This window comes from Cetorhinus maximus, chromosome 11, assembly GCF_964194155.1.
Source record: "Cetorhinus maximus chromosome 11, sCetMax3.hap1.1, whole genome shotgun sequence".
Taxonomy (NCBI): domain Eukaryota; kingdom Metazoa; phylum Chordata; class Chondrichthyes; order Lamniformes; family Cetorhinidae; genus Cetorhinus; species Cetorhinus maximus.
In genome coordinates, this window is record NC_135889.1 from 74,935,611 (window position 1) to 74,962,363 (window position 26,753).

General features: G+C 39.5%; 1 protein-coding gene across 1 annotated transcript in view; it reads right to left on the bottom strand.

The window, feature by feature from the left end:
• Positions 1–26,753, bottom strand: part of baz2ba (bromodomain adjacent to zinc finger domain, 2Ba) — a 322,339-nt gene that overhangs the window by 103,373 nt on the left and 192,213 nt on the right. The window contains exons 6-10 of the mRNA XM_078552234.1: positions 24,517–24,783; positions 20,124–20,519; positions 18,344–18,977; positions 11,797–12,069; positions 3,178–3,241 (exon numbers count right to left, since the gene is read on the bottom strand). Coding sequence (XP_078408360.1) covers positions 3,178–3,241; positions 11,797–12,069; positions 18,344–18,977; positions 20,124–20,519; positions 24,517–24,783 — 1,634 coding nt within the window. The remainder of the gene's footprint in view (positions 1–3,177; positions 3,242–11,796; positions 12,070–18,343; positions 18,978–20,123; positions 20,520–24,516; positions 24,784–26,753) is intronic.

A 26,753-nucleotide genomic window follows, 5' to 3' on the forward strand; every position in this document is an offset into this window, starting at 1 on the left:
AGACCTCCTATCAAGGCACCACGAAACTGTAGTAAACACACATCAAGTTTTTCAGTAGTAGAGGCAGTGAGCCTTTTAAAGGAAACGTAGATAAGCACTAGAAGTTGAGGGAGATCTAGGACTATGGGGAGGGGACAGGGCAGTGAAATTAATTTTGAATTGCACATTCTGCATAAACAACATGGGCGGATGGCATCATTCTGCCCTGTAAACTTAGTACTATAGAGTTTTACAGCATAAGGGGGTCATTCAGCCCATCACACTACTGCTGGCTCTTTGAAAGAGCTATATGCTTTGTCCTGGTCCCCTGCCCTTTTCAAATATCTATTAAAAGTTTTCTTCTTCAAATATCTATCAACCTCCTTTTTGAAAAGCTATTGGAAATTCTGCTTTTGCAAGTTTCTAGTTGAGTGGTCCTCATGGAAGAAATTTGCATTTACTTTAATATAATTTTGAACACTTCAGAAAGTTGAGAGATCTAATGACAAAATCCAAAGTTTTTCTCGTGTTGTCTCATAACAAAATCTTCTGATTGCTGGCATCAGCTTGGTAAGTCTCTTCTGCATTCTCTCCATATTGCTGACATCTGTTCTGTAGTAATGCACTCAAATCTGGACAGAATAATCTCAGCGGTGGGAAAGCTTTTAGAATCGATAATCCAGGGCAGAATTAACAATCGCTGGACAGGTGTGGATTAATTTAGGAAAGCCAGCACAGATTTGTTAAATACAAATCATGTTTAACCAATTTGATTTGATTGTTTTGATGAGGTAACAGAAAGGATTGATGAGAGTAGTGCAGCTGATATGGTGTGCCTTATCAAACACTTTTGGAAGTTCAAGTGCCACATAATAGGTTTGTCAGCAAAATTGAATAAGAGACAGTGGTAGCATGGATCGGAAGTTGGCTAAGTGACAGGAGACAGAGCGTTTACAGTTGTTTCCAGATTGGAGGAAGGGAGGGGTCGGTACTAGGACAACTGCTTTTTGTGATCTATATTCATGACTAGACTCGGGCATAATTGCAAAATTTGGAAGTATTGGCAAGTGTAAGGAGGATAGTGATAGACTTCAAGAGGACATAGACAGGTTAGTGGAATGGGCAGACACATAGCAGATGAAATTTAATGCAGAGGAGTGTGAAGTGATAGATTTTGGTAGGGAGAATGAGGAGAGACAATATAAAGGATACAATTCTAAAGGGGGTGCAGGAACAGAGAGAACTCAGGGTATATTTACTCAAATTGTTGCTGATAGCAGGGCAGGTTTAGAAAGTGGCTAAAAATGCACATGGGATCCTGGGCTTTATAAACAGAGGCATAGAATACTAAAGCAAGGAGGTTATGATTAACTTTTATGAAACACTGCTTTCACCTCAACTGGACTATTGTGTCCAGTTCTAGACAATGCGCTTAAGAAAGGTGTGGCATTAGAGAGGGTGCAGAGAAGATTTACAAGAATAACATAAGAAATAGCACTACAAGTAGATCATACAAACCCTAAAGCCAGCTCCACCATTCAATATGATCATGGCTGACCTTCAGCCTCAACTCCACTTTCTCACCTGCTCGCCATATCCCTTGACTCCATGAGATCAAGAATCTGTCTCAGCCTTAAATATAGTCAATGATGGAGCATCCACAACCCTCTGGGATAAAGAATTATAAAGATTCACAACCCTTTGAGGGAAGAAATTTCTCATCTCAGTCCTAAATGATCAGCCTTTATCCTGAGACTGTTGCTCCCGTGTTCTAGGTTCCCCAGCCAGGAGAAATCACCTCTCAGTATCTACCCTTTCAAGCTCCTTCAGAACCTTGTATGTTTCAATGAATGGTTGCAGGGGTGATTGAAGGACTTCAGAGGACACCAATTTAACAGGATTGGTTAAAGAACTGACAGTGTCATGAAGAAAAGCTCTTTTACACAGCTAGTGGTTAGATGGAGAATATGCTGCCTCAGAGTGTAAAGGAGGCAGATTCATTCGTGGCTTTCAAAAGTGAATTGGATAAGCACCCGAAGAGAAAAAAATTCCAGGGCGACAGAGAAAGGGCCGAGGAGTAGGATTAGCTGAGTTGCTCAAAGGGACACAGCACAGCCATGATAGGCCAAGTGTCTACCTTCTGTGATGCAACCATTCTATAATAATATTCTAACTGCAGCCAAACCAATTATTTGTATTGATTTAGCATTACCTCCTTGCTTTTGTACTCCATACCCCATCTCTCTCTCCACAGCCACCCCCTAATTAACACCCTTCCACTTTTTAAAAATTTATGCAACTGAAGCCTCCTGTTCTCTGCACCATTACTCGTTAAAACTGTACCATTTAACGTATATGTCCCTTCTTTATTCTTCCTCCCAAAATATATCACCTCATGTTTCTCCACATTAATTGACGTCAATCTACACAGTCATTTGAAATTTCATTTTAATTCCTTTATTCCAGTTTATGGTGCACAGTCTTTATTGCTTTCTGCATCCGAATCATCGCTTGTTTGAATATTTCTTTGGTTCTAAAATCTGTTAAAAAGATTAAACACTGGATAGATTAAAGTTAAATGGGTGAGAGGTCAAGCAAAGCAGCCTCTGTGGGCTCATAACTGATTCGTAACCATCAACGACTTCTTTTTAAGCAAATCCTTGAAGACAAAATGTACAGGAGTTGTAAGTAATGGGAAGGTGAGAGTTGAAACATAGCCTTTAGTACTGCAACAAAGATCATGCCCGGGTAACGCGCCATATTGACTGCAGCCAACAAGATTGCAGCAGGGCAGTGGAGGGAGGGAATGCTAAATCTATAAATGCATTTATATGGTACCTTTCACACAAGAGGTTTCCAAAGCATTTCACAGCAAATTATGTACTTTTTATAAGAACCTTCTGTGTTTCAAATAGTATCAGAGCATAGCTCTAAACTGTAAACACATATTAACTGGCCAGCCAATCCCAAGATCACACCTTTAAACAAATGGTATAATCTTTGGTAGGAATACATGTCAGGAAAACCACTTTCTCTAGCAATTAAGAACTTTACAACAAAACCGCCCCCCCCAAATGATTTTCTCCACTAAGTTTCTATTGTGACATGTGTTTCAAGACGGACTGGAGAGTTGTAAACCAAATATTCAACCGTAATACAAATAAAATACATGGAACTCAGTTTACATAAAACAATTACCCATATTCCAAGGGGATACGCAATTCTCTTTCATCCGTGACTCTTCTTCTTTTACCCGAACCTACTAAAACAAAAATCACTTGCTAAAAAAGTACCATTGGTAGGTTAATAAACCTCACATATATACATCCCTACCAGAAGTGTATCTCGAATGACTTATAAGGTAAGAAATAAGATGGCTACACAAATCCTGAAGGTGATCATGGGATGCAGATGCAACTGTAAATCAGTTCGAGAAGCCAATGTTACTAAATCAATTCTGCAATTCTAATTTCTTTTTCCCACCCTCTCAGAATTTCACATGATAAAAGGTTTAATTTACTGCCATTAGCTGTGTGTTTTAATATTGTGAATTGTCAGCTATTAAATATAGTTAGACAGAATGCACCATGAACTAATTGAGGACAACCAGATCTCCTATACCATTGCTCATGAATAACCCATAACGTAGAGTATGGTTTCCAATATTTGATGTGGTTCCACTGCAATCTAAACAAGCACATTGCTCATCATTGCAACACAGGTAAATGTAAGCAATATATCTCATAACTAATATGAGGTAAAGATATTAAACAATTTACTGGTGACCTCAGACATAACATTTATAATGTTATTTGGGCATACGAAAACGTGAAGAAATGAGAAAATTCCTTTGTTTGCTCTGAAAATCTCTTCTTAATTAACATTACAAAAATTTTTCACTCTACCTCCCACTTGGACTATTTGATATAAACACTTATTTATTCTTCCTTTCTCGCAAGCAAGAGGTTCGTTCAGAAAAGAAAATCTCACCAAACCCGAAGTCACACCCACTCAGCCAGGAACAAGTGAGTTTGATCAGTCAGGGAAGGAGACATCAAAGATTGAGATGAGCAATGATAAAACATAGGTTTTTTTCTCTTATTTATCAATTTGGACTTGTTCCTGAAGATTTTGCTGTTACAGTACCCTGAGAGGAACCCCCACCCTCCCACAATCGAGTCACCAACAACCAATTAGTCAGCTACCATAACCAAACCTATTTTAGCCAAGGTGTACAAGCTCAAAATCACTGTCTTATCATCCACCTCTAGCCTTGGTGTAAACATGTCTACTAAGCAAACTCAAAATTTTTCATCACAAAATCATGTATACATTTCAATAATAGCTCAAACTGAAATAAAACGGTCTTTTATATATTTTGTTTTGCTTCATTAATCAATCCTCGGTTCTTTGCAAATGATCTGACTGGTTGCCACATTGCACTGAGGAAATTGTACTTCCGCAAAAGCAATGAAAACAACAACTTCCATTAGGCATCAAAACACACACGAAGAATTTGTCAACAGTAGCTGGGAATCACCAACATCGAAAGCGCAGGTGAAATTTCCAACTTGGGTCTAAAGCAAAACTCAGGCCCCACATTCCTATGAAATAGGCAGTCATAATAATATCATTTAGTTATAGACTGCAACCTTAATAAGGAAAAAGCTGGACAAAACTGTATGCAGAGATTATTTCAGGGATTTGATTGGTTTTGTTGTGATAGATGCTGGCTTCAGATTGCTGGATTAGAAAAATGTGAACAATTTTGTTTGGATGAGTATGTGACACAGGTTAACTGCCAATTAGAAACTTACCCCCTCTCCATCTTGAGTGACAATGATTTTTGATTGCTTCACATTTAGTCAATAGGATATTTCAGCTGGTCAGCACAATTATCTTAATTGTTCACAGTTATTTGAGCCAAATGTGATTCTTTTTTGCTCTCTGGATAGCTGTGACACACTACTTAAATGTACTACATCAGGTGCAAGATTTAAATTATGTATAATTAGATTAACTGCAATAACTGATGTTTAAAATTTTCAATATTTATGTATAAGAGCAGAAAATAAAATTTTCTAATAATAGATTCAGATTATGATAACACAATTCCTTGGGCAACACAAAAGTTTAAACAAAATTAAATCTTAGCACAATAATAGACTTGCTTTTGATAAGATACCTTAGAACAGGCTGCAATGTAACAGTGTTCTCTCTGTGGCACTGGAGAAAGATCCCGGGTTGGATATGGAATTGGTTGTGTTCTCAGTTACTGAGGGCTGTCAGTAATGGTAATGGCTCCACGTGATGACCAGATCCTAATGGAGTCTCTTGGGGATTGTTTTTTAGGCCATTACACATTGTAAATAGCAAATATGGGAAAAAAAACAAAGTGCTGGGATTATAGTTACAATACAAGAAATGCTCCATGCATAGATCACTCTGCATGGAGATTTCCCAGACAGCAGTGCTAAATTTACTTTTCACTACTTTCTGACTTCCTCTGATGTGTATTCTAATGTTTTAACTATGTAGTTCAAAAATCTATTGGCTTTATTGACCCTTGCTCTGAATTGGTCAGGCATTGAGTATCAACTCTATCAAGACTCCTGGGTCTCTTTCAAATTCATTCTTAAGCTAATTCAACCTCCATACATGGTGCATGATCTGTTTCCCTTTCACATAAAGCACTTTATACGTGTCTAAGTTAAAGTGCATCTTCCATTGCTCTTCCCACTTACATATTTTATCAAACCCATTCTGTTTTTTCCTAAGCTGCCTCTTCTAGTTTGGTACCAATTTGCAAAAGTTTTTGAATCTAAGTACTGATACAAATGGAAGCAGTTGTGGGTCCAACCATTCAGCTCTGGAGCAACCCACCAGGTCCTTCCATCCTGACAACATCCTACTAACAAATACTTCTCAGCCAAATTGTTAACAACTCTCAAGTTTTACTTTGAAACTGCACAGCTTTGAGTTTAACTAATACTCTTTCATGTGAACGGCGTCAAAACATCTTTGTCATCGGTCAATCCACTTGGGTTGCCACTTCCTCAAAGAAACCAAGAAGGAAGTTGGTTAGTCAGGATGCTTCCAAAATGAACCTGTTTTGCCTGCTGTTTGAGATTATGTATAACTCCTCATGTTCGCACATTCACCACTATTATAACTCTCAGTTATCGACAATTTACACACAATCAGCTGTTCCACTATGGCAACCACATTCCCAAAGCAGCTCAAATCTCATTGAGGCCACCTGAAGTGGCCTCAATGGAAGCACAGCAGCCTTCAATCTTTTAAGCGCTCAGTGCTCAGTAGATAGGGTCTCTGGTGGTTACTGCCTCTCCTACCTACTACTTTTGTAGTTGTTGTCAACCAGGTGATGGTAAGAGATGGTCATTCACGATGGCAAAGTTATGCAACATGCAGATGAGGACAAATCTGGATACCCATTCAAAGCTGTACTATAAAGCTCCCCCACAATGGATCATACAGCAGGAACATTGCTCGAGCATGGAACTGTTTGCTTGATAATGTTGCTCCAGGCAGCATGGTTCTCATTGTAGCTGTGCTCTGCAGGTATGGGAGGTACCAGAGCCTTAACCAATGTCCAAAGAGGATAGTGATTGCTGCATAACAGCCAGCCTGTAGCTTGGCAGCCTAACTGTAATAAATATGGCATTGAAGACTGGTACAGGATGAAGGGTTTGTCACTTTTGCTGATTTAGAGAGCACAGACCCACATGCTGAGATGCTTGTGGTGGCAAATCAGCCATACCATTGAGGAATTACTTTAGATTGATAAGGATGCCAGGCAGTTGATAGATTGCCTTGCATGCTCTATGTTTGCAGAATAAAAGAAGCTCATGACTTACAAGTTGAGGCCATGATATTGTTGACAGCCATAGACAGTGCCGCAATGTCCTGGTTTGTGGCTCAACTGGTAACTGCAGCAGGTGACATAGCACTGTGACCACCTCCTTGGGGAAACTATTGCCCCTCAAGTAAACTGGGTGCAGAAGTGTTCCCTTAGGACCCTCTGAACCCCTCCTTCCCCCTCTTCTAGCAGCATCTCCTGCTCCATGATAGCTTCTTTGCTGCTCTATCTCATCCTCCTACCAAGGCATCCCTATGAGACCACCCATGCTTGCAGCCAAACTATTTTGAGGGTAAAGGTCAATGCAAGATCAGCAAAATCTTTCTGTGCACACAAAGTGAACTTACAAGTCTGATAAAACATGCCAAATGTAGGCTGAGAAGTCAAGCAACAGCCAGAAATGATAAACTACCAACGAATGTGCAAGTACTGCATAATCCGTTTAAACATTGTTATTGAGGGGACCTTCCTGTTGGTTAGTACCTCATTGTGTAATGTGAATTCAGCACAAAGTGAGTGAAGCACCGGGGTGATCAAAAATAGGAAACAGGTGCTGCAACAAGCGCAGGAACCAAATTTGCATATATTATTCTGAACCAAGATTGTTGCGGCTTTATGCTCCTGCTGACACTGCGCCGTCCTCCACCTATCTGGTAGGTGACACGCTTCTGACTGGAATTATGCGCCACTTCTGTACCAGTCAGATTGAGAGCTTAATAAGTCACTTACAGGCTGAGATATGGGACTGGAGAGTCGATTTTCTAGGTGATGTTGTCCATGTTCAACTGCTTTTGTCCACTGATCAGCACACTTAATATTCATAGCACAGTGTCAAAATAATCAGTAAAATTGATTTCTACCATTTAATACAAAACACAGATTATGAATTTACCTTGTGGAACATAAGCATACAAACATTAACGCATTTGGCTGCAGTTCTTTCCTCTGACATTTAAGTGGAAATCTTACCAAATGTAGAATAATGGATGCGCTCCACCATTAGCATCCCTCGCTCCACCATTAGCATCCCTCGCTCCACCATTAGCATCCCTCGCTCCACCATTAGCATCCCTCGCTCCACCATTAGCATCCCTCGCTCCACCATTAGCATCCCTCGCTCCACCATTAGCATCAAGTCAGGGAATCAACTTTGGTTCAATAAGGAGTATAGCAGAACATGCCGAGAGCTGCATCAAACATACCTAAAAATGAGGTATCAACCTGAATGCTAAACAGCAGAAGCAGCATGCTTTTAAAAGAACTAAGCAATCCCAAACTAACAGATCAAAGCTCTGCAGTCCTGCCACATCCAGTCATGAATGGCAGTGGACAATTAAACAAATAATAGGAGGGGGATGCTTCAGAAACAGCCCCATCCTAAATGATGGGAGAACCCAACAAGTCAGTGCAAAAGACAAAGTTGAAGCATTTGCAAACATCTTCAGCCAGAAGTACAATTGGATGATCCATGTAGGCCTTCTCAGAAGGTCCCCAGCATCACAGATGTCAGGCTTCAGCTAATTTATTCACTCTACGTGATATCAAGAAATGGCTGAGCACACTGGATAGCAAAGGCTACAGGCCCCAACAACATCCAGGATGTAGTGCTGAAAACTTGTGCTCCAGAACAAGCTGCGCCAATAGCAAAGCTGTTTCAGGACAGCTATACCACCAGTATCTATCTGAAATTGGAAATTGTCTAGTTAAGTCCTATCCACAAAAGGCAGCACAAATCCAATCCGACCAATCATCCCTCCATCAGTCTACCCTCAATCATCAGCAGAGAAATGGAAGATGTTGTCGACAGTGCTACTATCAAGTGGCACTTATTCACCAATGCTCATTTGGGATTCCCATTAGGACCACTCGGCTACAGACTTCTTCACAATCATGGACTAAGTATGGACAAATGAACTGAATTCCAGAGGTGAGGTGAGACTTACTGCCCTTAACATCAAGGCACCTAATGTGGCATCAAGGAGTCCTGGTAAAATTGAAGTCAATGGGAATCAGCGGAAGCTCTCCCCTGGCTGAAGTCATGTCTAGCATAAAGCAAGATGGTTGTGGTTGTTTGAGATCGCTCATCTTAGCCCCAAAGCATCGCTGCAGGAGTTCCTCAAGCCTAGAAGTGTCCTCGGCCCAACCCCTTCAGTTGATTTATCGGACTTTATGATGGAGGAAAAGGCATTAAAGTAAGGATTTTTGCTGATGTTTGCAGTATTCACTTCCACTTGCAACTCCTCAGGTAATGAAGCAATCCATGCCCATTGTAGCAAGACCTGGGCAACATTCAGGTTTGGATTGCTAAGTGGCAAGTAACATTCCACCTCAAAAGTGCCAGGGAATGACCATCTCCAACAGGAAGGAATTTAAACATCTCCCCCAGACATTCAATGGCATTACGACCGCCGAATTTCCCACATCAATGTCCTGGGGGTGGGTGGTGGTGGAAGAGGAGGGGACAGTTACCATTGGCCTGAAACTGAACTGGGCCAGCCACATAAATCAGAGACTGAGTATTCTGCAGCAAGTAACTCATCACCTGACTCTCCAAAGCCTGTCCACCATCAACAGTTGAAAGCGTAATGCAATACTCTCCACTTGCCTGCATGAGAACGTCTCTAACAACACTGAAAAAGCTAGACACCATCCAGAACAAAGCAATCTGCTTGACTGGCACCCCATCCACCACTTAGGCACTCACTACCTCCACCACAGCCACACCTTGGCTGCATTGTGCGTCATTTCCAAGATGCACTGCAGCAACTCGCCAAAGCCCTTTTCACAGCACGGCCAAACCTTTGACCTCCACCATCTAGAAGGACAAGAGCAACAAGTGCATAGGAACACCACCACTTGCAAGTTCCCCTTTAAGTCACATAGCATTCTGACTTGGAAATACATTGACCTGGCGACAGTGAAAGAATGGCAAAGGACTGTAACTTCCCCCACACTCCCAGCAGCATTGTGGGTGTGCCTACATCACATGGACTGACATGGTTCACCATCACATTCTCAAGGGCAAGTAGGGATGGGCAATAAATGTTGGCCTTGCAACATTCCCTCTCATTTTCTTTTGTTGCGAACGTGCTTTTCATTCAAGTAGGTGGGCGCTTTAATTTTTGGGTTTTTTTGCACAGTCATGCATGCACAGTAACTTCAGAGGACCAACTCATGCTCAACCTGTGTGGGAGCTTCCGGGTTGCTGCGCTGATGCACAGCTTAGAGGAAACATTGCTTGCCAACGATATCCATGCCCCATGAATTAAAATACGTGTGCGCGCTTGTGTGTGTGTCTTTGGCAAATACAAAGATGTGCAACTCACAGATTAGGAATTATGTTATTTGAAAAACTGTCTAAATGTCTGATTTCTGCTCTGCATTAGAATTAGCAACTGACTTATCGACTCAAGGACTCAAGTTAAATACTGGAATTTATGTGATTTTTGATGGAACTTTTTTTCTCCTTTTATAGTCTAGGCAGTGCTAGTATTTATTGTCCATTTTCACTAGGTTGCTTCATAAGATGTTAGGAGTTAACCACATAGTGTAGGGCCAGGGGTGGTAGTGTGCCTGATTCCATTCCTTGAGGGACATTCATGAACCAGTGGTGTTTTTAATGAAAATCAACAGCTTTCAATGTAATTTTTTCCTGGCCTCAGCTGACAAATTACCAGTTGAATCAAATTCATTTTCATATCTTGCCAATGTGAGTTTTGAGCTCGTGATATCTGGGTTGCTAGTCCAGTACCTTAACAGAAGCTAACAAGCTACACCAGCCGCCGACTGCAACTGGGGCGCCAGCCGCTGGCCGCACCTGGGAGCAGGTTCTTTTCTGTAGTTTAAAGTGTAAGTTGTCTGCAAAAATAGTATTTAGTTAATGTTGCTTTTAATTCATTTGTTACAGTAAAAGTCTTAAAATGTGAAATCTTGTGTGATCCTTGCAGTCAGTCACTGCAAGTTCAAATATCTTTTTAAAAGTCAGTCTCTAAGCTGATTGCAACACAACTTTAAATTTAAGGTTTGTGTCTCTGTTCCATGGTCCGTACCACTTCATGACATAAGTCCACAACACTGTCCAGGTTTCAAAGGTGAAAGCACATAGGGCTGCAATTTTAACTCAGTGAATGGATTTTGAATGAGTTAAATCTTGCCCAATAATGTCTCAGTTGAGCAACAGATCACATTGGTGTGCAATGCAATGTGCTATTGCACAGACATCCTGCCTTCCAATCCCTAATATTCCCTGCAAAACAAAATCAACTTATGTCCCCATAATGGCAATATGACAGATAAGCCAAGTTTTTGCCATCATATCTATGAAAAACAAAGATTTCCAAATATTCATCCACAAACCCAAAATATTTTGAAAAAATTGAAGACTGATATATTTCAGCACTTGAGAATGTTACTACAGCAAAGTTTTTAAAAATTGATATGAATGCTACAGTAATTACTGCACAATGAAAATACTCCCAATAAAATGGAAACGGAATCTAATAACACAGCTCTCAATGCTTTAACCAGCTGAGGCATGCTGACAAAGAAGAGCCTAGGTTTCATCCCTAACTGCCACATGCTGCATTAAGATTTCAGCCCAGACAGCAGTACAGACACTATAATTAGCCTCAATTACCATGCTTAGAAAGTAAATAGTTTGCCAGTGTTTCCACTCCCTGATTCATTGTCCAACAGCCCTCATGGGAAGTGTGCATATGTGGAAATGAGGAAGGACAGGAACAGATTTTTACTGTGATGCTGCCGCTCCCACCAACACTTAAAATGGTTGGGCTGCTCATGAACAGGCATTTTCTAAGACAATACAAAGAATGGAAAGGTGCTGGAGGAGGCTTGGCACCCCTCAAAAATGCATTCCAACAAGAAATTGTTGTCTTCAGGAAAAGAAAAGGTGGAAAATGGAATGGAAAAAATATTACCAGATGGTGCAAATGAAGACGACGGGGTCCCTGTGTAGACCAGTGTTGTAGATTCTGATGCCAATGAGCCAGGTGCTGACTTTGGAGTCTTCAATACATGGAGGCTAATGGGTGTCGAGTGGGCTGACTGACTGGAAGAAGTGTGACTTGAATGAGCAGCTTTGTTTATTTTATGAGGAATATCTTCTCCTTCATTCTCTGTTTCGGTCTTATCTTGTTCCTTAACTTCTTCATCTGATCCATCTGTTTCTGTCTCTGAGTCACTATCAGCCTCTAATGGGAAAATAATAAATTATTTTAGAAATTCTATAAACAATCCTTCCTAAAAACATGCAAAATGAAGATGATCCAAGGTCAAATTAGTCATGACACTATCCATAAATAGTGCCAACTTTAATTTGAACTTCTAACTTCACATCATTACAAATATGTAAAATAGAAATCACAATTGCATTTGTGAAGCCATTAAATTGTTTTCATTACATGACTGTGAAAATGCAAGTAAAATGTTATGTTGAATTCATTCACATTTTCGCTACATTGCATTAGGGAAACATACACATGCTTCGGCTCAGAAGAAGTTTGATTTAAGATCTATGTTGCTTTGGTTTAAAAATGTAATATAAGAAAGAGGAGTAGGTCATTTGGCCCTTTGAATCTGCTCTGCCACTTGATACAATCATGGCTGATCTCCAGCTCCAACGCCTTCTTGCACTATCCTCATATTTCTTAAACACTTTGGTATCCAAAAATCTGTCGATCTCTGCCTTGAATGTACTCAATAACTGAGCATCCACAGTCCTCTGAGGTAATGAACTCTAAACAACCGTAATCTGCTGAGTAAAGGACTTTCTTCTCATCTCAGTCCTCAATGGTCAACAGAGACTATAATTTCTGAGGCTGTGACCCTTGTAGTTCTAGACTCTTCAGCTAGGGAAAATAACTGCGAAGCATTCACTCTATCAAGGACTTTATGGATTTTGTTTGGCTCAATTAGATCATCTTTGGGGGATACAGGTCCTGTCTACTCAATCTGTCAACATAGGACAATCTTCTCTTCTCAGGAATCAGTTTTGTGAATTTCCATTGCACTCTCTCCAAGACAAGTACATCCTTGCTCAGTATAAACAAAAGTATGTTTCAGCCAGGTTTTACAAAAACATTCACTGAAAAAACTATCCAAATTTTACTGCTTTTAATGTGCAATTGATTTATCAGGTACTTCAGTAAATTTGAGGACACATGATCAAATCTTATTGTGTAATAACTACTATTTGGAAAGCTAATTTAGGATTAAGACAATTTTAAAACACTGGTTTGATCACAACTGGAGTATTGTGTCCAATTCTGGGCACTATACACTTTAGGAAGGATGTGAAGGAATTGGAGATGGTACAGAAAAGATTTACAAAAATGGTTTCAGGGATGAGGGGCTTCAGTTGCGTGGATAGATTGGAGAAGCTAGGGCTGTTCTCCTTAGGGAAAAAGAGACAGTAGATTTGAGAGAGGTGGTCAAAATCATGACGGGTCTAGACAGAGTAGATAGAGAAAAAAGTTCCCATTGGCAGAAAGGTGGAGAACCAGCGGACACCGATTTAAGGTGAATGGCAGAATAACGAAAGGCGGCATGAGGTAAAACTTTTTTTTTTTAAACACAGCGTGTAGTTAAGATCTGGAATGCACTGCCTGAGACTGTGATGGAGGTAGACTCAATTATGGCTTTTAAAAGAGGATTAAATAATTATCTGAAAAGAAAAAAATTGCAGGACAACAGGAAAAGGTTGGGGAAGTTGGACTAGCTGAGTAGCTCTTCCTGACAGCCAGCACAGATTCAATGGGACAAATTACTTCCTTCCATTCCGTACCATCCCACGATTCCATGAAACATTTTTGCTTATAAAGTATTATTTATTACGTACGAACATGCGAATTAGGAGGAGTAGGCCACTCAACCCCTCGAGCCTGCTCTGGCATTCAATAAGATCATGGCTGATCTGAATGGAACCTCAACCCCACACTCCTGCCTACTTCTGCTGACTTTTCACCTCCTTGTTAATCAAGGACCATCTATCTAGCTCTGCCTTAAAAATATTCAAAGACTTTGCTTCCACAGCCTGTTGAGGAAGAGAGTTCCAAGACTCACAACCCTCAGAGAAAAAAATCCTCCTCATCTCTGACTTAAGTGAACGACCCCTTATTTTTAAACAGTATCCCTTAGTTCCAGATTCTCCCACAAGAGGAAACATCCTCTCCACATCCACCCTGTCAAGACCCATCAGGATCTTAAAGGTTTCAATTAAGTCACCTCTTACTCTTCTAAATTCCAGTGGATACAAGCCTAACCTGTCCAGCCCTTCCTCATAAAACATTCCTGGTATTAGTCTAGTAAAACTCTGAACTGCTTCTAACACATTTATATCTTTCTTTAAATAAGGAGACCAGTAATGTACACAATACTCCAGATGTGGTCTCACCAATGCCCTGCACAACTGAAGCATAACTGCCCTACTTTTGTAATCAATTCTCCTCACAATAAATGATAACATTCTATTAGCTTTCCTAATTATCTGCTCTACCTACATACTAACCTTTTGTGATTCATGCACTAGGGCACCTAGATCCCTTCGAATCTCAGAGCTCTGCAATCTCTCACCATTTAGATAATAAGCTTCTTTTTTATTATTCCTGCCAAAATGAACTATTTCACATCTGCCCATATTATACTCCATTTGCCAGATCTTTGCCCACTCACTTAACCTATGTCACTTTGTAACCTCATGTCCTCTTCACAATTTACTTTCCTTACTATCTTTGCGTCATCAGCAAATTTAGCAACCATAACTTCAGTCCCTTCATCCAAGTCATTTATATAGATTGCAAAGAGTTGAGACCCCAGCACTGATCCTTGTGGCACACCACTTGTCACATCCTGTCAACCAGAAAAAGACCCATTTGTGCCAACTCTCTGCCTCCTGTTGGCTAGCCAATCTTGAATCCATGCCAATATGTTACCCCCTACACCATGGGCTTTTATTTTCTGCAATAACCTTTGATATGGCACTTTATCAAATGCCTTCTGGAAGTCTAAGTACAGTACATCCACTCGTTTCCCTTTATGCACAGCAGTTGTGACTCCTTCAAAGATCTACAATGAATTGGTTAAATATAATTTCCCTTTTACAAAATCATGTTGACTCTGCCTGATTGCCTTAAATTTTTCTAAGTGCCCTACTATAACATCTTTAATAATAATTTCTAACATTTTTCCCATTGGATTCTTTCTTGATAGAGCACATACATGGCTAAAGTTGGTCGCTAACTATTTCTTAGGCTGCAGAGAACATACGTCCCAAGCCTGCTAATTAGTACACATTTGGGATAAAGCCTTATTTGCACAGGCTGATTGCTCCCATTGTGTTTGGGCATCTCAAATCATTCAACAAGATAAGCCATTCCATTAAATTCAAACATCTCATGTGGTTAACGTCCTGAGAATCTTGTTAACCCAATAGGTTTAGTTGATAGCTATATCTGCTTTTAAGACAGACTTGAGAGGGGGACATGCTACAATTCTTTGTGGCTGCTTGAACAGACAAGTCTGTAGCAAGGAACTACAGGAAGCAGATTTATATTTGGCTGTTTAAACTCAGTAGTCAGAGGACTCTGGTAATGATGATAGCTAAATCTTTCAAGGGTCAAATTAAGGTTAAGGGTTAGTGCTAGAGAAGTGTATTTTAATATCAAGCATTGTAAACTTTGTTATTACTGTTAATATATAATTTGTACTGAGTAGTGTTCATTCACTGGTTTAACATCCAATAACTTAATCTGTGAGTTTATAGTCTGAGCTGTGATCTGGTAGTATGAACTCTTCTGCCTTCTGAAGTTGAGGAGATCACATGCAATATATTCAGTTATCCTGGAGTACAGATCCTGGAGTACAGAGGACAAGACTGTCTCCATTTTGACCCCATTTCTTGCTACATTTAAATAGATACTGGATAGAAAAGAGCATACTCTGATCATAAGGAATAGGAGGTCCATTAACAAGGATGGTCAGTAGCACTGACACCAAAAATGCGATCAATAGTCACATCAAGAAAGTGACAGAACTTTGTCTGCAAGAGGCAACACACGCACTGTGGAAGGGTGATATCACCTCAACAGCACACAAAATCTTTCACAGATAGCAAGTACTCAAGAGTGCAAAGCATTACTGAAGCCATTCACATGTTATACAAACCTTTGAATTTGGCTGCCATTTCCTGACAGGCAGTCACTGGCAAGGATGTCCCAGAATACCAAATAGTACAATCCTCTTTATACTTATCTCATAAAGCTGCATGTCCACTTTGCCTGTCAACAACTGGGGCGGGTGGGGGTCAGATTAGTGTTATACTCCAGCATTTGCCTACTGACTTCATTTCGTGCCTATATATTGTATTTATTTTCATTTAATTCTTCCCTCCCCTTTACAGCATTGGCAAAGGCTGACAAAAATTTTAAACTTTTTGAAATTTTTAAAATCTTGAAACAATATTTATCTATAGATGCAGCCACTTATATGACTCATCCCTTTTAAATTCAGGTGTTAACCACATTTTTCACAAGTACTCATTAGTCGAGTTGCCAGCACAAGGTCAATGCTGCGCCGGGAATTTATGTTAATTACTCATGTCTTAACACTGTAAAATTGCAGTCAGGTGAGGGATAACTTTGCACTGAGGGTCAAACACTCCTGAACATGAACAAGAAATCTAAGTGCCAACAGAGTTCCATAAATGACAAGATTGTCTCTGTTAAAAAGTAGATAGTGTAATTTTTCAGTTAAAATGCCAAATCAGAGATATAATAATTGCCTCCTGATAAGCAATAATGCATCCATAATGTAGGGGAGATACCTTGTCAGCGTCTTGTCTCCTGCATGTTATTTAACATCAGGTGCTGGAAACCGATGTGTACAGACACCAGGTGAGGACAGAGCTGAACTTGGCTGCACCAGCACTTATCATCTTGGCTAACACAAATAATGAGCACTTTAGTCATATACCAGAGGGGAGCCATTCCTGTGGTACTATACTCAGCATGAAATTGATGGGAGAACAAAAAAAGGCAAAACAAATGCTTCCGACTTCCTTCAATCATCTGTAGGGCAGTCACTATAAGAACAAATCTCCTCACATTGTTAATAGCCTATTCTCTAGTTGGTCCCTTTACATACTGTTCTAGAAAATTGTTTTGAATGCATTCCATAAACTTGTCCTCCAAGCTACTTCTGCCAATTTCGTTTGCCCAGTTGATACAAACATTGAAATCTCACAATATTACTGTATTATCCTCATTACATGCTCCTTTAATTCCCTGATTTATACTCTGTCCAACACTTCATTGCTGTCAGGGGACTTATAAACTACTCCAAGTGTTTTCAGCCCTTTGCTATTTCTTAGATCTACCCATACTGATTCTACATTCTGATTTGCTAGGCTAAGATCCTCTCTCTCTCTTCTACCTTTATCTCATCCTTTATCAGGATTACCCCTGCTCATTTTCCATTTTGCCTATCTTTTCTAAAAGTCAATTGTCCTGGAATATTTAGTTCCCAACCTTAGCCATCATTGAGATGTCATTGTGACCATTAGTTCACACCCATTTATTTATACTGGTGTCATTAATTCAACTACCTTGTTACAAATGCTTCGAGCATTCAGACATACTGCCTTAAATTTTAACATTTTACTATTTTTCCTGATGTATCCTTCATTGCTAGCTAATGTCCAACTATGTTAGTTAACTCTCTGTTACTTCCTGCCACAATGTGCTTGATTTTAGCCAAATCGCTTCTCTGCTTTACAGCCTTGTCTTTTCCCTTCAGACTTATAAATTCATCCTTGTCTGAAACCTCCATCTCCCTTACCAGCTTAAAATCCTAATAATGTATAACTTGTATACATGTATAACTTCTGGTGATGGACAAAAAGGGAGAGAATAGTAACAAAAAGAAACCCATGCAGCATTATATGTCACTTACACCATAAAAATTCTCCACTGTAGACTTAAATAAAGTTGGATATCATAGTATCAAAATAGTGCTGCACCAACTTAGCATGAGTTTTTTTTATTGTTTTCAGATACTTAGCACAATATTCAATTGGTTACCTAATGTTTATGAAAAAAAATATAGCAATCAAGAGATTGCAGTAAGCACTAGGTGGAGAGAATTTAAGTGATCTGTAATAGGATCTGCTCTTATAAAATTGATATGATGCTGAAATATGTGTTGTATGTGGAAAAATATTAAGCAAAATTTGTCTTGGAGAGTAGCACAAAACAGGTGAGAACAAATCAGTAATCTGTTTTATACGCCAACTGATTTTCCCTCCACTAACTTCAAAAGAAAGGAAGATCAGGCAGAGGGCAAAACAGGTTTTGGATTCATTAACATGTTTTGCTCTATTGCCTAACATGAGCTTCAACCTCTACATTACATAGAAATCCTCCTTTCAAAATCCATTTTTTAAAAAAAAAGTACATTAATATCAATTCCAACCTGATTGGCTATCAGAATCTTCCTCATCATCATCATCATCATCATCTTCATCTTCATCTTCCTCTTCATTGGACTCATCAGAATCTTTGCTACTTGGAATATCAGATTCATTCCCTCTAAAATGATCAGCCAAAGATTGGATAGAATGATGTTGATGCTGGACAGGTGCAGTGATCTTAACGCTCACTGATTTGTCTTTTGGAGAACTCTGGGATAATACAGGAGAGGTAGAATGTCGAACTGCTGTCACATGATTGCTGGAATGATTCTTCAAATTAGAACCCAGGGAAAGTGGCGAAATGGATGTAGTGCTACCAGAGTTTGTAACTACTTTGTCAGAATTCTTAATTTGGATTCTAGATTTGGTCGTAAGTGCCAAAGGTGCTTCCTGAATGACACTCTGAATTACCCCATTAGGTTGCTGCTGTGCTACAAGTGCACTTATTATCAAGGGGTTTGACTGGTTACCATCAATTGGAGGCAGCTTCTGGTGTGCTGGTGAATTAGCAGCAGATTTCGGACTAGACAATGGGGTCTGGAAGCTCTTGTTACCGCCTGCTGCTGCCTTCTTCTGGGCCTTGTACTGTTCTTGTTGTTTCTTTAATTGTGCTGGAAATGACTGCTTGAATAGTTCCTGTAAATAGAACAGAATAGTCAATTAACAAGGATTCAAATGTTCAATAGAATAAAAACAATGCAAGCCAAAAACAATATGCAAATATTTATGACACCAATGTTAAATTTTAGTTGCTTGTCATTTTCATGAGTAGCTGTATTAGCTATCTGGTTTCACTTCACTTTAATATTACCTAATGCACTTGCAATAATTTCAAAATAGAAACTATAACACCAATTTTATGAAAGCACATTACTGGTGGAGAACATTGCCCACAATGGACCCATACTGGAGATCACAGATGCGATTTCTCTATAGGTCCTACTGGAGGGACAAGGCTCCCCACTACAGGTAGGTATTTGCAAAATTAGCCCTAACAACTACAAGAAATTTTCATTAGGATCCAGTGTAGAAGCACAGCTGTACATTTTATAAATACTGGAGTTACATTAAGGTCAGATCTTTAAAACAGATGTAAAGCCAAGGCAGGAGTCTAAACCATAAAACTCAATAGTGGATCAAAAGATCAACGTTCACTGCTACTAAAATAATGTATTTACATGTCTTCAGGATGTCAACTTGCTGTTCATAGCCTGATGATGCAAATCAACAAGTACAGACAATATGCATTAAAGAAAATATCAGACGGTGCAAATTTACCTAAAGCACTCCAAGAATTATTATCGGAATGTCTTAATCATAAAGATGACAGACCCTCCAGAATTTGTGGGAGGGAGGCGGGCAGGGTTGGCTGGTTGTGTTAAAGAAAGACATTTTTAATCTGTCTGGTGACAGATCTTTTTGTAAAGGTAAACTAACAAAATTACGTTGATTAGTTCTGGTGTAATGGTTTAAGCTGCTTCAAAAACGGTTGGAAAGGTTTTCCTTTACGGTAAATGAAAATGATTAGTCACCAGTAATGCAGCACTTAGAAAACAATTCAAAATTAAAAGGAAAACCTCACCTAAGCTCTGAATTTACAATCATAAGTTTTTAAAATTCAAGCTTCGCATGGCCTGATTAACCACATCTCAAGTTATCACATTTTTTCTCCTATTCCTTTTAAAGTCGATGGTGGCCTGATAATGAGTTTTGGCCCCGTGCCTAGGTTTTTCAGTTTTATACACTCAATCTACGATAACTGAAGGTATTAAGTCAACTTGCCTGCTTCAAACGAAGATCATGTGGTGACCCCAGTTCTTCAGAAGCAGATATATTCCCTGCCTTTAGAAGTTCAGGCAAAGCACCAGTTAGTTTTGGAGAAGATTCTTTCCTTCCCTGATTGACCAAAGGCACAGGTTTCATCCCAACTGTTAGTCCTGTGGACTGAATGACACTCTGATGTTTTTTATCAGACTCATCATTTGTGTGAGAGGTCTGGAAAATGAGGGAAAGTTGTGACAAAACCGGAGGCTGTTTTTGCTGGGATTGGAATGAATGTGAAGTCTGAGATTCTGTGGCAAGGTGTAGATGCTGGTTCATTCTTTTGTCATGTGAATGCTTAAGGTCACGAACAGTCTGGCCTGTTTCTTTTGGCTCCTTCGCAGTGTGCATCAAACTCTGCAAATAAAATTTAAATTTATGATATTTAAAGAATCGTAGGTTAGGTCCTTTTTTCAACACTTTTATACTTAGGCTTGCTAATGCTAAGATTAACTTTTATAATCATCTTTAAAACGTTTTAGAAAATTAGGCTTTTTTCATACAGAAAATAAGTAATTGGGATCAGCACTTGTGTTGGAGCCAGTAGTGTAGAAAGAGATGAAGGTCCAAGGAAAAGATGAGATGGGGTTCTTGCTCCTGCCTTTAACTAGTTAATTTCTGTGAAAAGCATGCAACTGGAAGTGGTGGGGAGAAAACAATTTGGTTTAGTTGTGATGCTCTGCAAAATTGAATAGGTTGCCATCAGTAACCAACTAGGTTCAGAATGGGCTCTTTAGCGGTACACATGTAAAAATCCTGGCTGATTTTCCGTTTCCTAACTAAGAGATGTCAATGCAGATCTAACATTCCTCAAGTTAGCGAAGAGACATTTAAATAAATCTGTTCTATATGGCTCAGATAGTTAAGAAAGCTAATCATTGTTGCAAGGAATTAAGCCATCAGAGAGTCTTCTTATTACAAATAAATGTTGGTAAATAGAAAATCTATTTTCCAGTCAAAAAATTGAAGTAGGACAACACGAATAGAGTACAGAATAGATAAGAGCGCGAATAGGCCAGAAGGAGAGCGAGTATATATTCACTTATATGTGAATTATCATGAAACTATCATATTTTTCATAATATTATTTATATTAATTGTAAAGTAGGTTTATGTTTTTGTGTGTGTGGATGGTTGTGTGGCTGATTTAATTAAATTAGAGACAGATGGCCTGCAAGGTTGGAATTATCAAAAGAGTTAGGTGTAAGAAGGGCATTTGAAATGCTAATGAGTGAGCTAGAGTAAAGTCAGCAGATAGGGTGTGAATAAAATTTGCAATTTAAAGTAAGTGGAGAGGTGTTTGGTTTTCAACTAGATGGTAGGATGTTTACAACTAACAAGATAAATAGGGCAGTTTATTACGTTGATTCTTCCCAAAAGAGCTGACCATGATGACAACAGGAAAATATTTTTTATATTATGGGAAAAGTAAATTCCAAAGACATGTGGGAACAATGGGATTTACAAATCAATGAAGGAAAAATGTATTTAAAGAAGAATGGAAGGCTGTATGAGGTGTGGCCATGTAATATCTGAAAGGTACACTTGGAAGGTGAAACAGACTTGGGGAAAAGCCTCTAGCCACTTTGCAGAAGTGTGCTGTTGCAGTACCCAAAATTGGGTTAAAAGCCTTTGGAATTCCACTGTCGAGTGGGTGTTTGTGGTAACCCTGCTGGATTGTCGCTATAAATTTAAAATCTATTTTGGACTGTTGCCTTAAAGAGGGCTTGTAGTTGGGAGTCTGGTTAACTAGGAATTTTGGGAATTGTTATAATATTAAGTAACCATGTAAATATAATCTTGTGTACATGTTTTATTCTTTTATTTTGTTAATAAATGTTTTAATTTAATTTTTAAAATCTCTAAAGGTGTTACTGGACTCATTACTTCTGAATTCCGTGCACAAATCTTCTCGTAATAAATACAAATTGCAAAAACGTTATGATAGCATGGCCAAGTTTCCCTCATGGATTTGGTCAGCCTGGCAAATACCACCTGCCGTATCATAACTGAGTACATACAATGCATTGGTAATACCAGGGAACATCCTAGTGAATTTGCACTGCACTCTCTCTAAAGGCTCAATATCCTTCTTCCAACAGTATGCAGTCTAATTCAGTGCTAAGTACTCCTATTAACGCCTGACATAGACCCACTTCTTGGATTTTAGATCTATACTTCTTATTGGGAGACCTAGAACTCCATTAGCTTTTATTTTTTAAAAACAGCCTCATCAACTTGAAGCACTGTCTACAAGGTCCCAAGAACCTTTATCCTCAAATCAATTAGTTTATTTCTATTTAGAGTATAATTATGAGCGTCAGTTCCTTTACCAAAATGTACCACTGCACACTACTGATATTACATTCCATCTGTCACTTTTTGGCCCATTATCCATCTCTTCAATATTTCTCTGCACAGAATGATGTAGCACAGAAGAGATTAGAGATTAAGAAAGATTAGTCCCACCACCCTGCTCTTTCCCTATAGTCCTGCAAATCTTTCCTTTCAAGTATTTATTCAATTCCCTTTTGAAAGTTATTATTGAATCTGTTTACGCCACTCTTTCAGGCAGTGCATTCCAGATCATAACACACTCCATAAAAAAATTCTACTCATCTCCCCTCTAGTCCTTTGGTCAATTACCTTCAGTATACATTCTATTGTTTTTTTGTCATCTGGCTCAGCTCCAGATGCAGGACTGTGGAAATTCTCAGCAACACACTTCAGGAAAGATATCAAGATCTTGGAGAAGGCACAGAGGAGATTTAATGCAATGGTACTAGGGGTGTAGGACATCAGTTATGTGGAAGGGCCGGAGAAGCTGGGATTGTTCATCTTTGAGCAAAGATGATTAAGAGGAGATTTGATAGAGTTGTTCCAAACTATGAAGGGTTTGGATAGAGTAAATTAAGATAAACTGTTTCCAGTGGCAGAAGATTTGCTAACAGAGGACACAATTTAAGGTAATTGTCAAACGATCCATAAGCAATGAGGGACACCGGTTATGACGATCTGAAATGCACCGCTGGAAAGGGTGAAGGAACCACATTCAATGGTAACTTCCAAAAGGAAGTTAGATAAATACTTGGAGAGGAAAAATCTGCAGGACTATGGGGAAGTAGGGGGAAAGCGGGATGAATTGGACAGGTCTTTCACAAAGCTGGCACAGGCACACTGGGCCAAAAGGTCTCCTGTGCTGCACCTATGATTCTAACTGCAAGTTTCAACACCACTTCCTCTATGGCAATATTTATCCCATAAAGCAAGAACGCAGTCAAAAAATATTCCTTCCCCGGCAATAATCTGAATTCTGCACAGGTGATTAAGATCCAAGGTAGCAATCTGAATCTTTCTGACGAGCTACATCCCATCAGAGGGAAAACAAAATACTAAAACAACACATACTCAGGCATGAGTATCAAATATTTACCCTGTGCTATTATATTTTGATGTCAACCTACTTAACTGAATCACAATTTTTGATAATCCAGGTAAACAAATAAAGTCTTCCTTCTTGCCATCATTAGAAGGGCTCAGGATTTTACGTTATTAAGACTTTACTCAGGCCATATGAACAAAGAGCAGCAGACTGGTGTGTACACACGTTAATATGCATTACAGAAGCCTTCAGGCATAAATAATAATAGGTACGAAGTATCAGGTATGTCATACTTCTGCTACATGATTTAAACATTTTATCTTCAGTTCTGTTGAAATGTATACTTCCACATATTTTCATCTGTTACCTTTGACCTTCAAAAGGTGTATTAATATTCGTCAAGTTTTTAATAACATACTAATTACACGACAGTATTCTTGCTGCAATGTATAAACAAATTGTTTGACTAATACCTAGAAGCCCTTTGTCTAATTCATGATTTATCTATCTTATGGCATACAGCTACTTCAATTGATCTTCACAAACTCTCAGCAGGTTGTCATGTGGAATGAATGTAAAGCTCAATTTTTGTTTAAAACTGGACCCAACAATACAAAAGAACAAAAGGTGAACTGAGAAACAGAAGCTATGTACAGCAAAATAATTTTCTAAAAATTTGTTAAAATCAATTGGGTCTTTTACATCAAAGAGAACATTAGCAAGCTTAGACAAATAATTAATGAAATGCACTGACTGCCTTTTGAAAGTCAGTCGCTATTGGAGGTCAGGGATGGAAGGGATGAAAGTCAGTGCACATGTAAATCTGAGTTGGTGAAAGGCAAAATTAACTATCCAACACACAAATAAAAATGCTAATAATATATTTAAGTACAAAGTCAGCCAAAGAATAAATATTAAAATATGTCACACACCTATTTGAAGGAAACAATAATCTTGTGTCTTAAATTTTACCTTCGTCTTTTTTGCATGTGGAGCTTCAGTTTCAGAATCTGAATCACCCTCCTCACTATCTTCTTCACCAATGCTATGATCATCATCATCATCCTCCTCATCGTCGTCGTCGTCGTCGTCATCGTCATCATCATCGTCGTCATCATCGTCGTCGTCATCAAAGTCATCAGAATCACTGCTGCTCAAACCCTCGCTGGAAGAGTCTGATGACGTGCCTGATTCACTTTCACTATTGCTGGAGCTTTCAATTGCTTTCTTTCTGGGCTTCTATTAAAAGTTTTCCAATTAGACAAATTGCACAAGACATTTATCTTCAGCAATCCAAGTACTTGGATGTTTATTTAAAACATAAAATGAACCCCTCGAGTCTTCCCACCCAACACATACAACAACATTTGCAGCTGAAAGCATAAAGTGGGCACAATCTGCTCCAGAACTCTAGCATTATCAGTTTTGATTCAGCCTTGACTAAGATATCTTTCAACTTATCACTCCTGCCAGGGGAGTAAATATGTCTGCACAGCTCCATATGAACACACAGAACACATACACTGTATCAAGTACTAAGGATGAAAAACTACTTCTTTCTACTTCGTGGCAAAAGAGGTTGAAACACTTGTAAACAGCACCAAGGAAATGGTTCTCAAGATTTCTAGAACTCATGAAGAGGAGTGGCAGCAGCCAGGAAATGCAGACTGATCTATTTTTAGCAACTAACAGCAACATCAAAGATGCACAGAAAAGCTGTTTTCCCAGAATATGTATTCAGTTATAGCCCAAACGCAAAATGATGCATCTTTTTGCCAAGTGGGAATTTTTCACATGCCGCATCAATCTTTTTGATGCCTCCAAATGAAACCACAAAAAAAGTTCCATCAATGCTAAATTATCTCCTGGAGAACTATTTTCACAACAGGTGAGATAACTTATCCAAAACTAACGTCACCTAGTGACCAACATAGCCAAAAGAAAACATGCTTAACAGACAATGAGTTTATTAAATATAGCTCCACTTTCTCAATTAACTATGACAAGTCATTACAATGGAAAAAAACTGTAGCTCAATAAACCCCACAACTCTTTCATTACATCGATGACAACATTGGTGCTGATTCATGCTCTAGTCTGGGCCTGGAAAAATTTATCGATTTTGCTTCCAATTTCCACCCCTCTCTCACTTTCACATGATCCATCTCCAACACTTCCCTTCCCACCCTTGACCTCTCTGTCTCCATTTCTGGTGATAGACGGTGTGCCAATATTCATTACAAGCCCACTGGCTCCTACAGCTCCTCACGCCCTGCTTCCTGTAAGGAATCCATCCCATTCTCCCAGTTCTTCCGCCTCCATGGCATGTGTTCTGATGATGCTACCTGACAAATGGCGCTTCTGACATATCTTAGTTTTTCCTTAACCGAAGGTACCCCCAATGTGGTTGACAAGGCCCTCAACTGTGTCTGACATCTCCTGCACCTCTGCCCTCACCCCTTCCCCTCCCTCCCAGAATCACGATAGGGTCCCCCTTGTCACCCCACCAGACTCCATATTCAATGGATCATCCTCTGCCATGTCTGCCAACTCCAGCATGATGCCACCACCAAACACATCTTCCCCTCACCCCCATAAGGCAGAGGAGCAGAAGTAGGCCATTCAGCCCATCGAGTCTGCTCCGCCATTCAATGAGATCATGGATGATCTGATAATCCTCAACTCCACTTTCCCGCCTTTCCCCCATAACCCTTGATTCTCTTACTGATTAAAAATCTGTCTATCTTAGCCTTGGATATACTTAACAACCCAGTCTCTACAGCTCTCTGTGGTAAAGAATTCCACAGATTAACTACCCTCAGAGAAGAAATTCCTCCTCATCTGTTTTAAATGGATGACCCCTTACTCTGAGATTTAACGCCTGCCCCTTTACCTCCTCCCTCCTCACTGTCCCAGCCCCCAAACACTCCGTTCAGGTGAAGCAGTGATTCACTTGCATCTCCTTCAATTGGTCTACTGTATTCACTGCTCCCAATGCGGTCTCCGCTACACTGGGGAGACTAAATGCAGAGATTACTCTGAGATTATGCCCTCTAGTCCTAGACTCTCCCACAAGGAGAGTGGCTAATCAGAAGATGAAATGCTATTCCGCCAGTTTGCTTTGAGCTTCACTGGAACATTGCAGCAGGCCAAAGGCAGACATGTGGGCATAAGAGCAAGATGGTGTGTTGAAATGACAAGTGACAGGA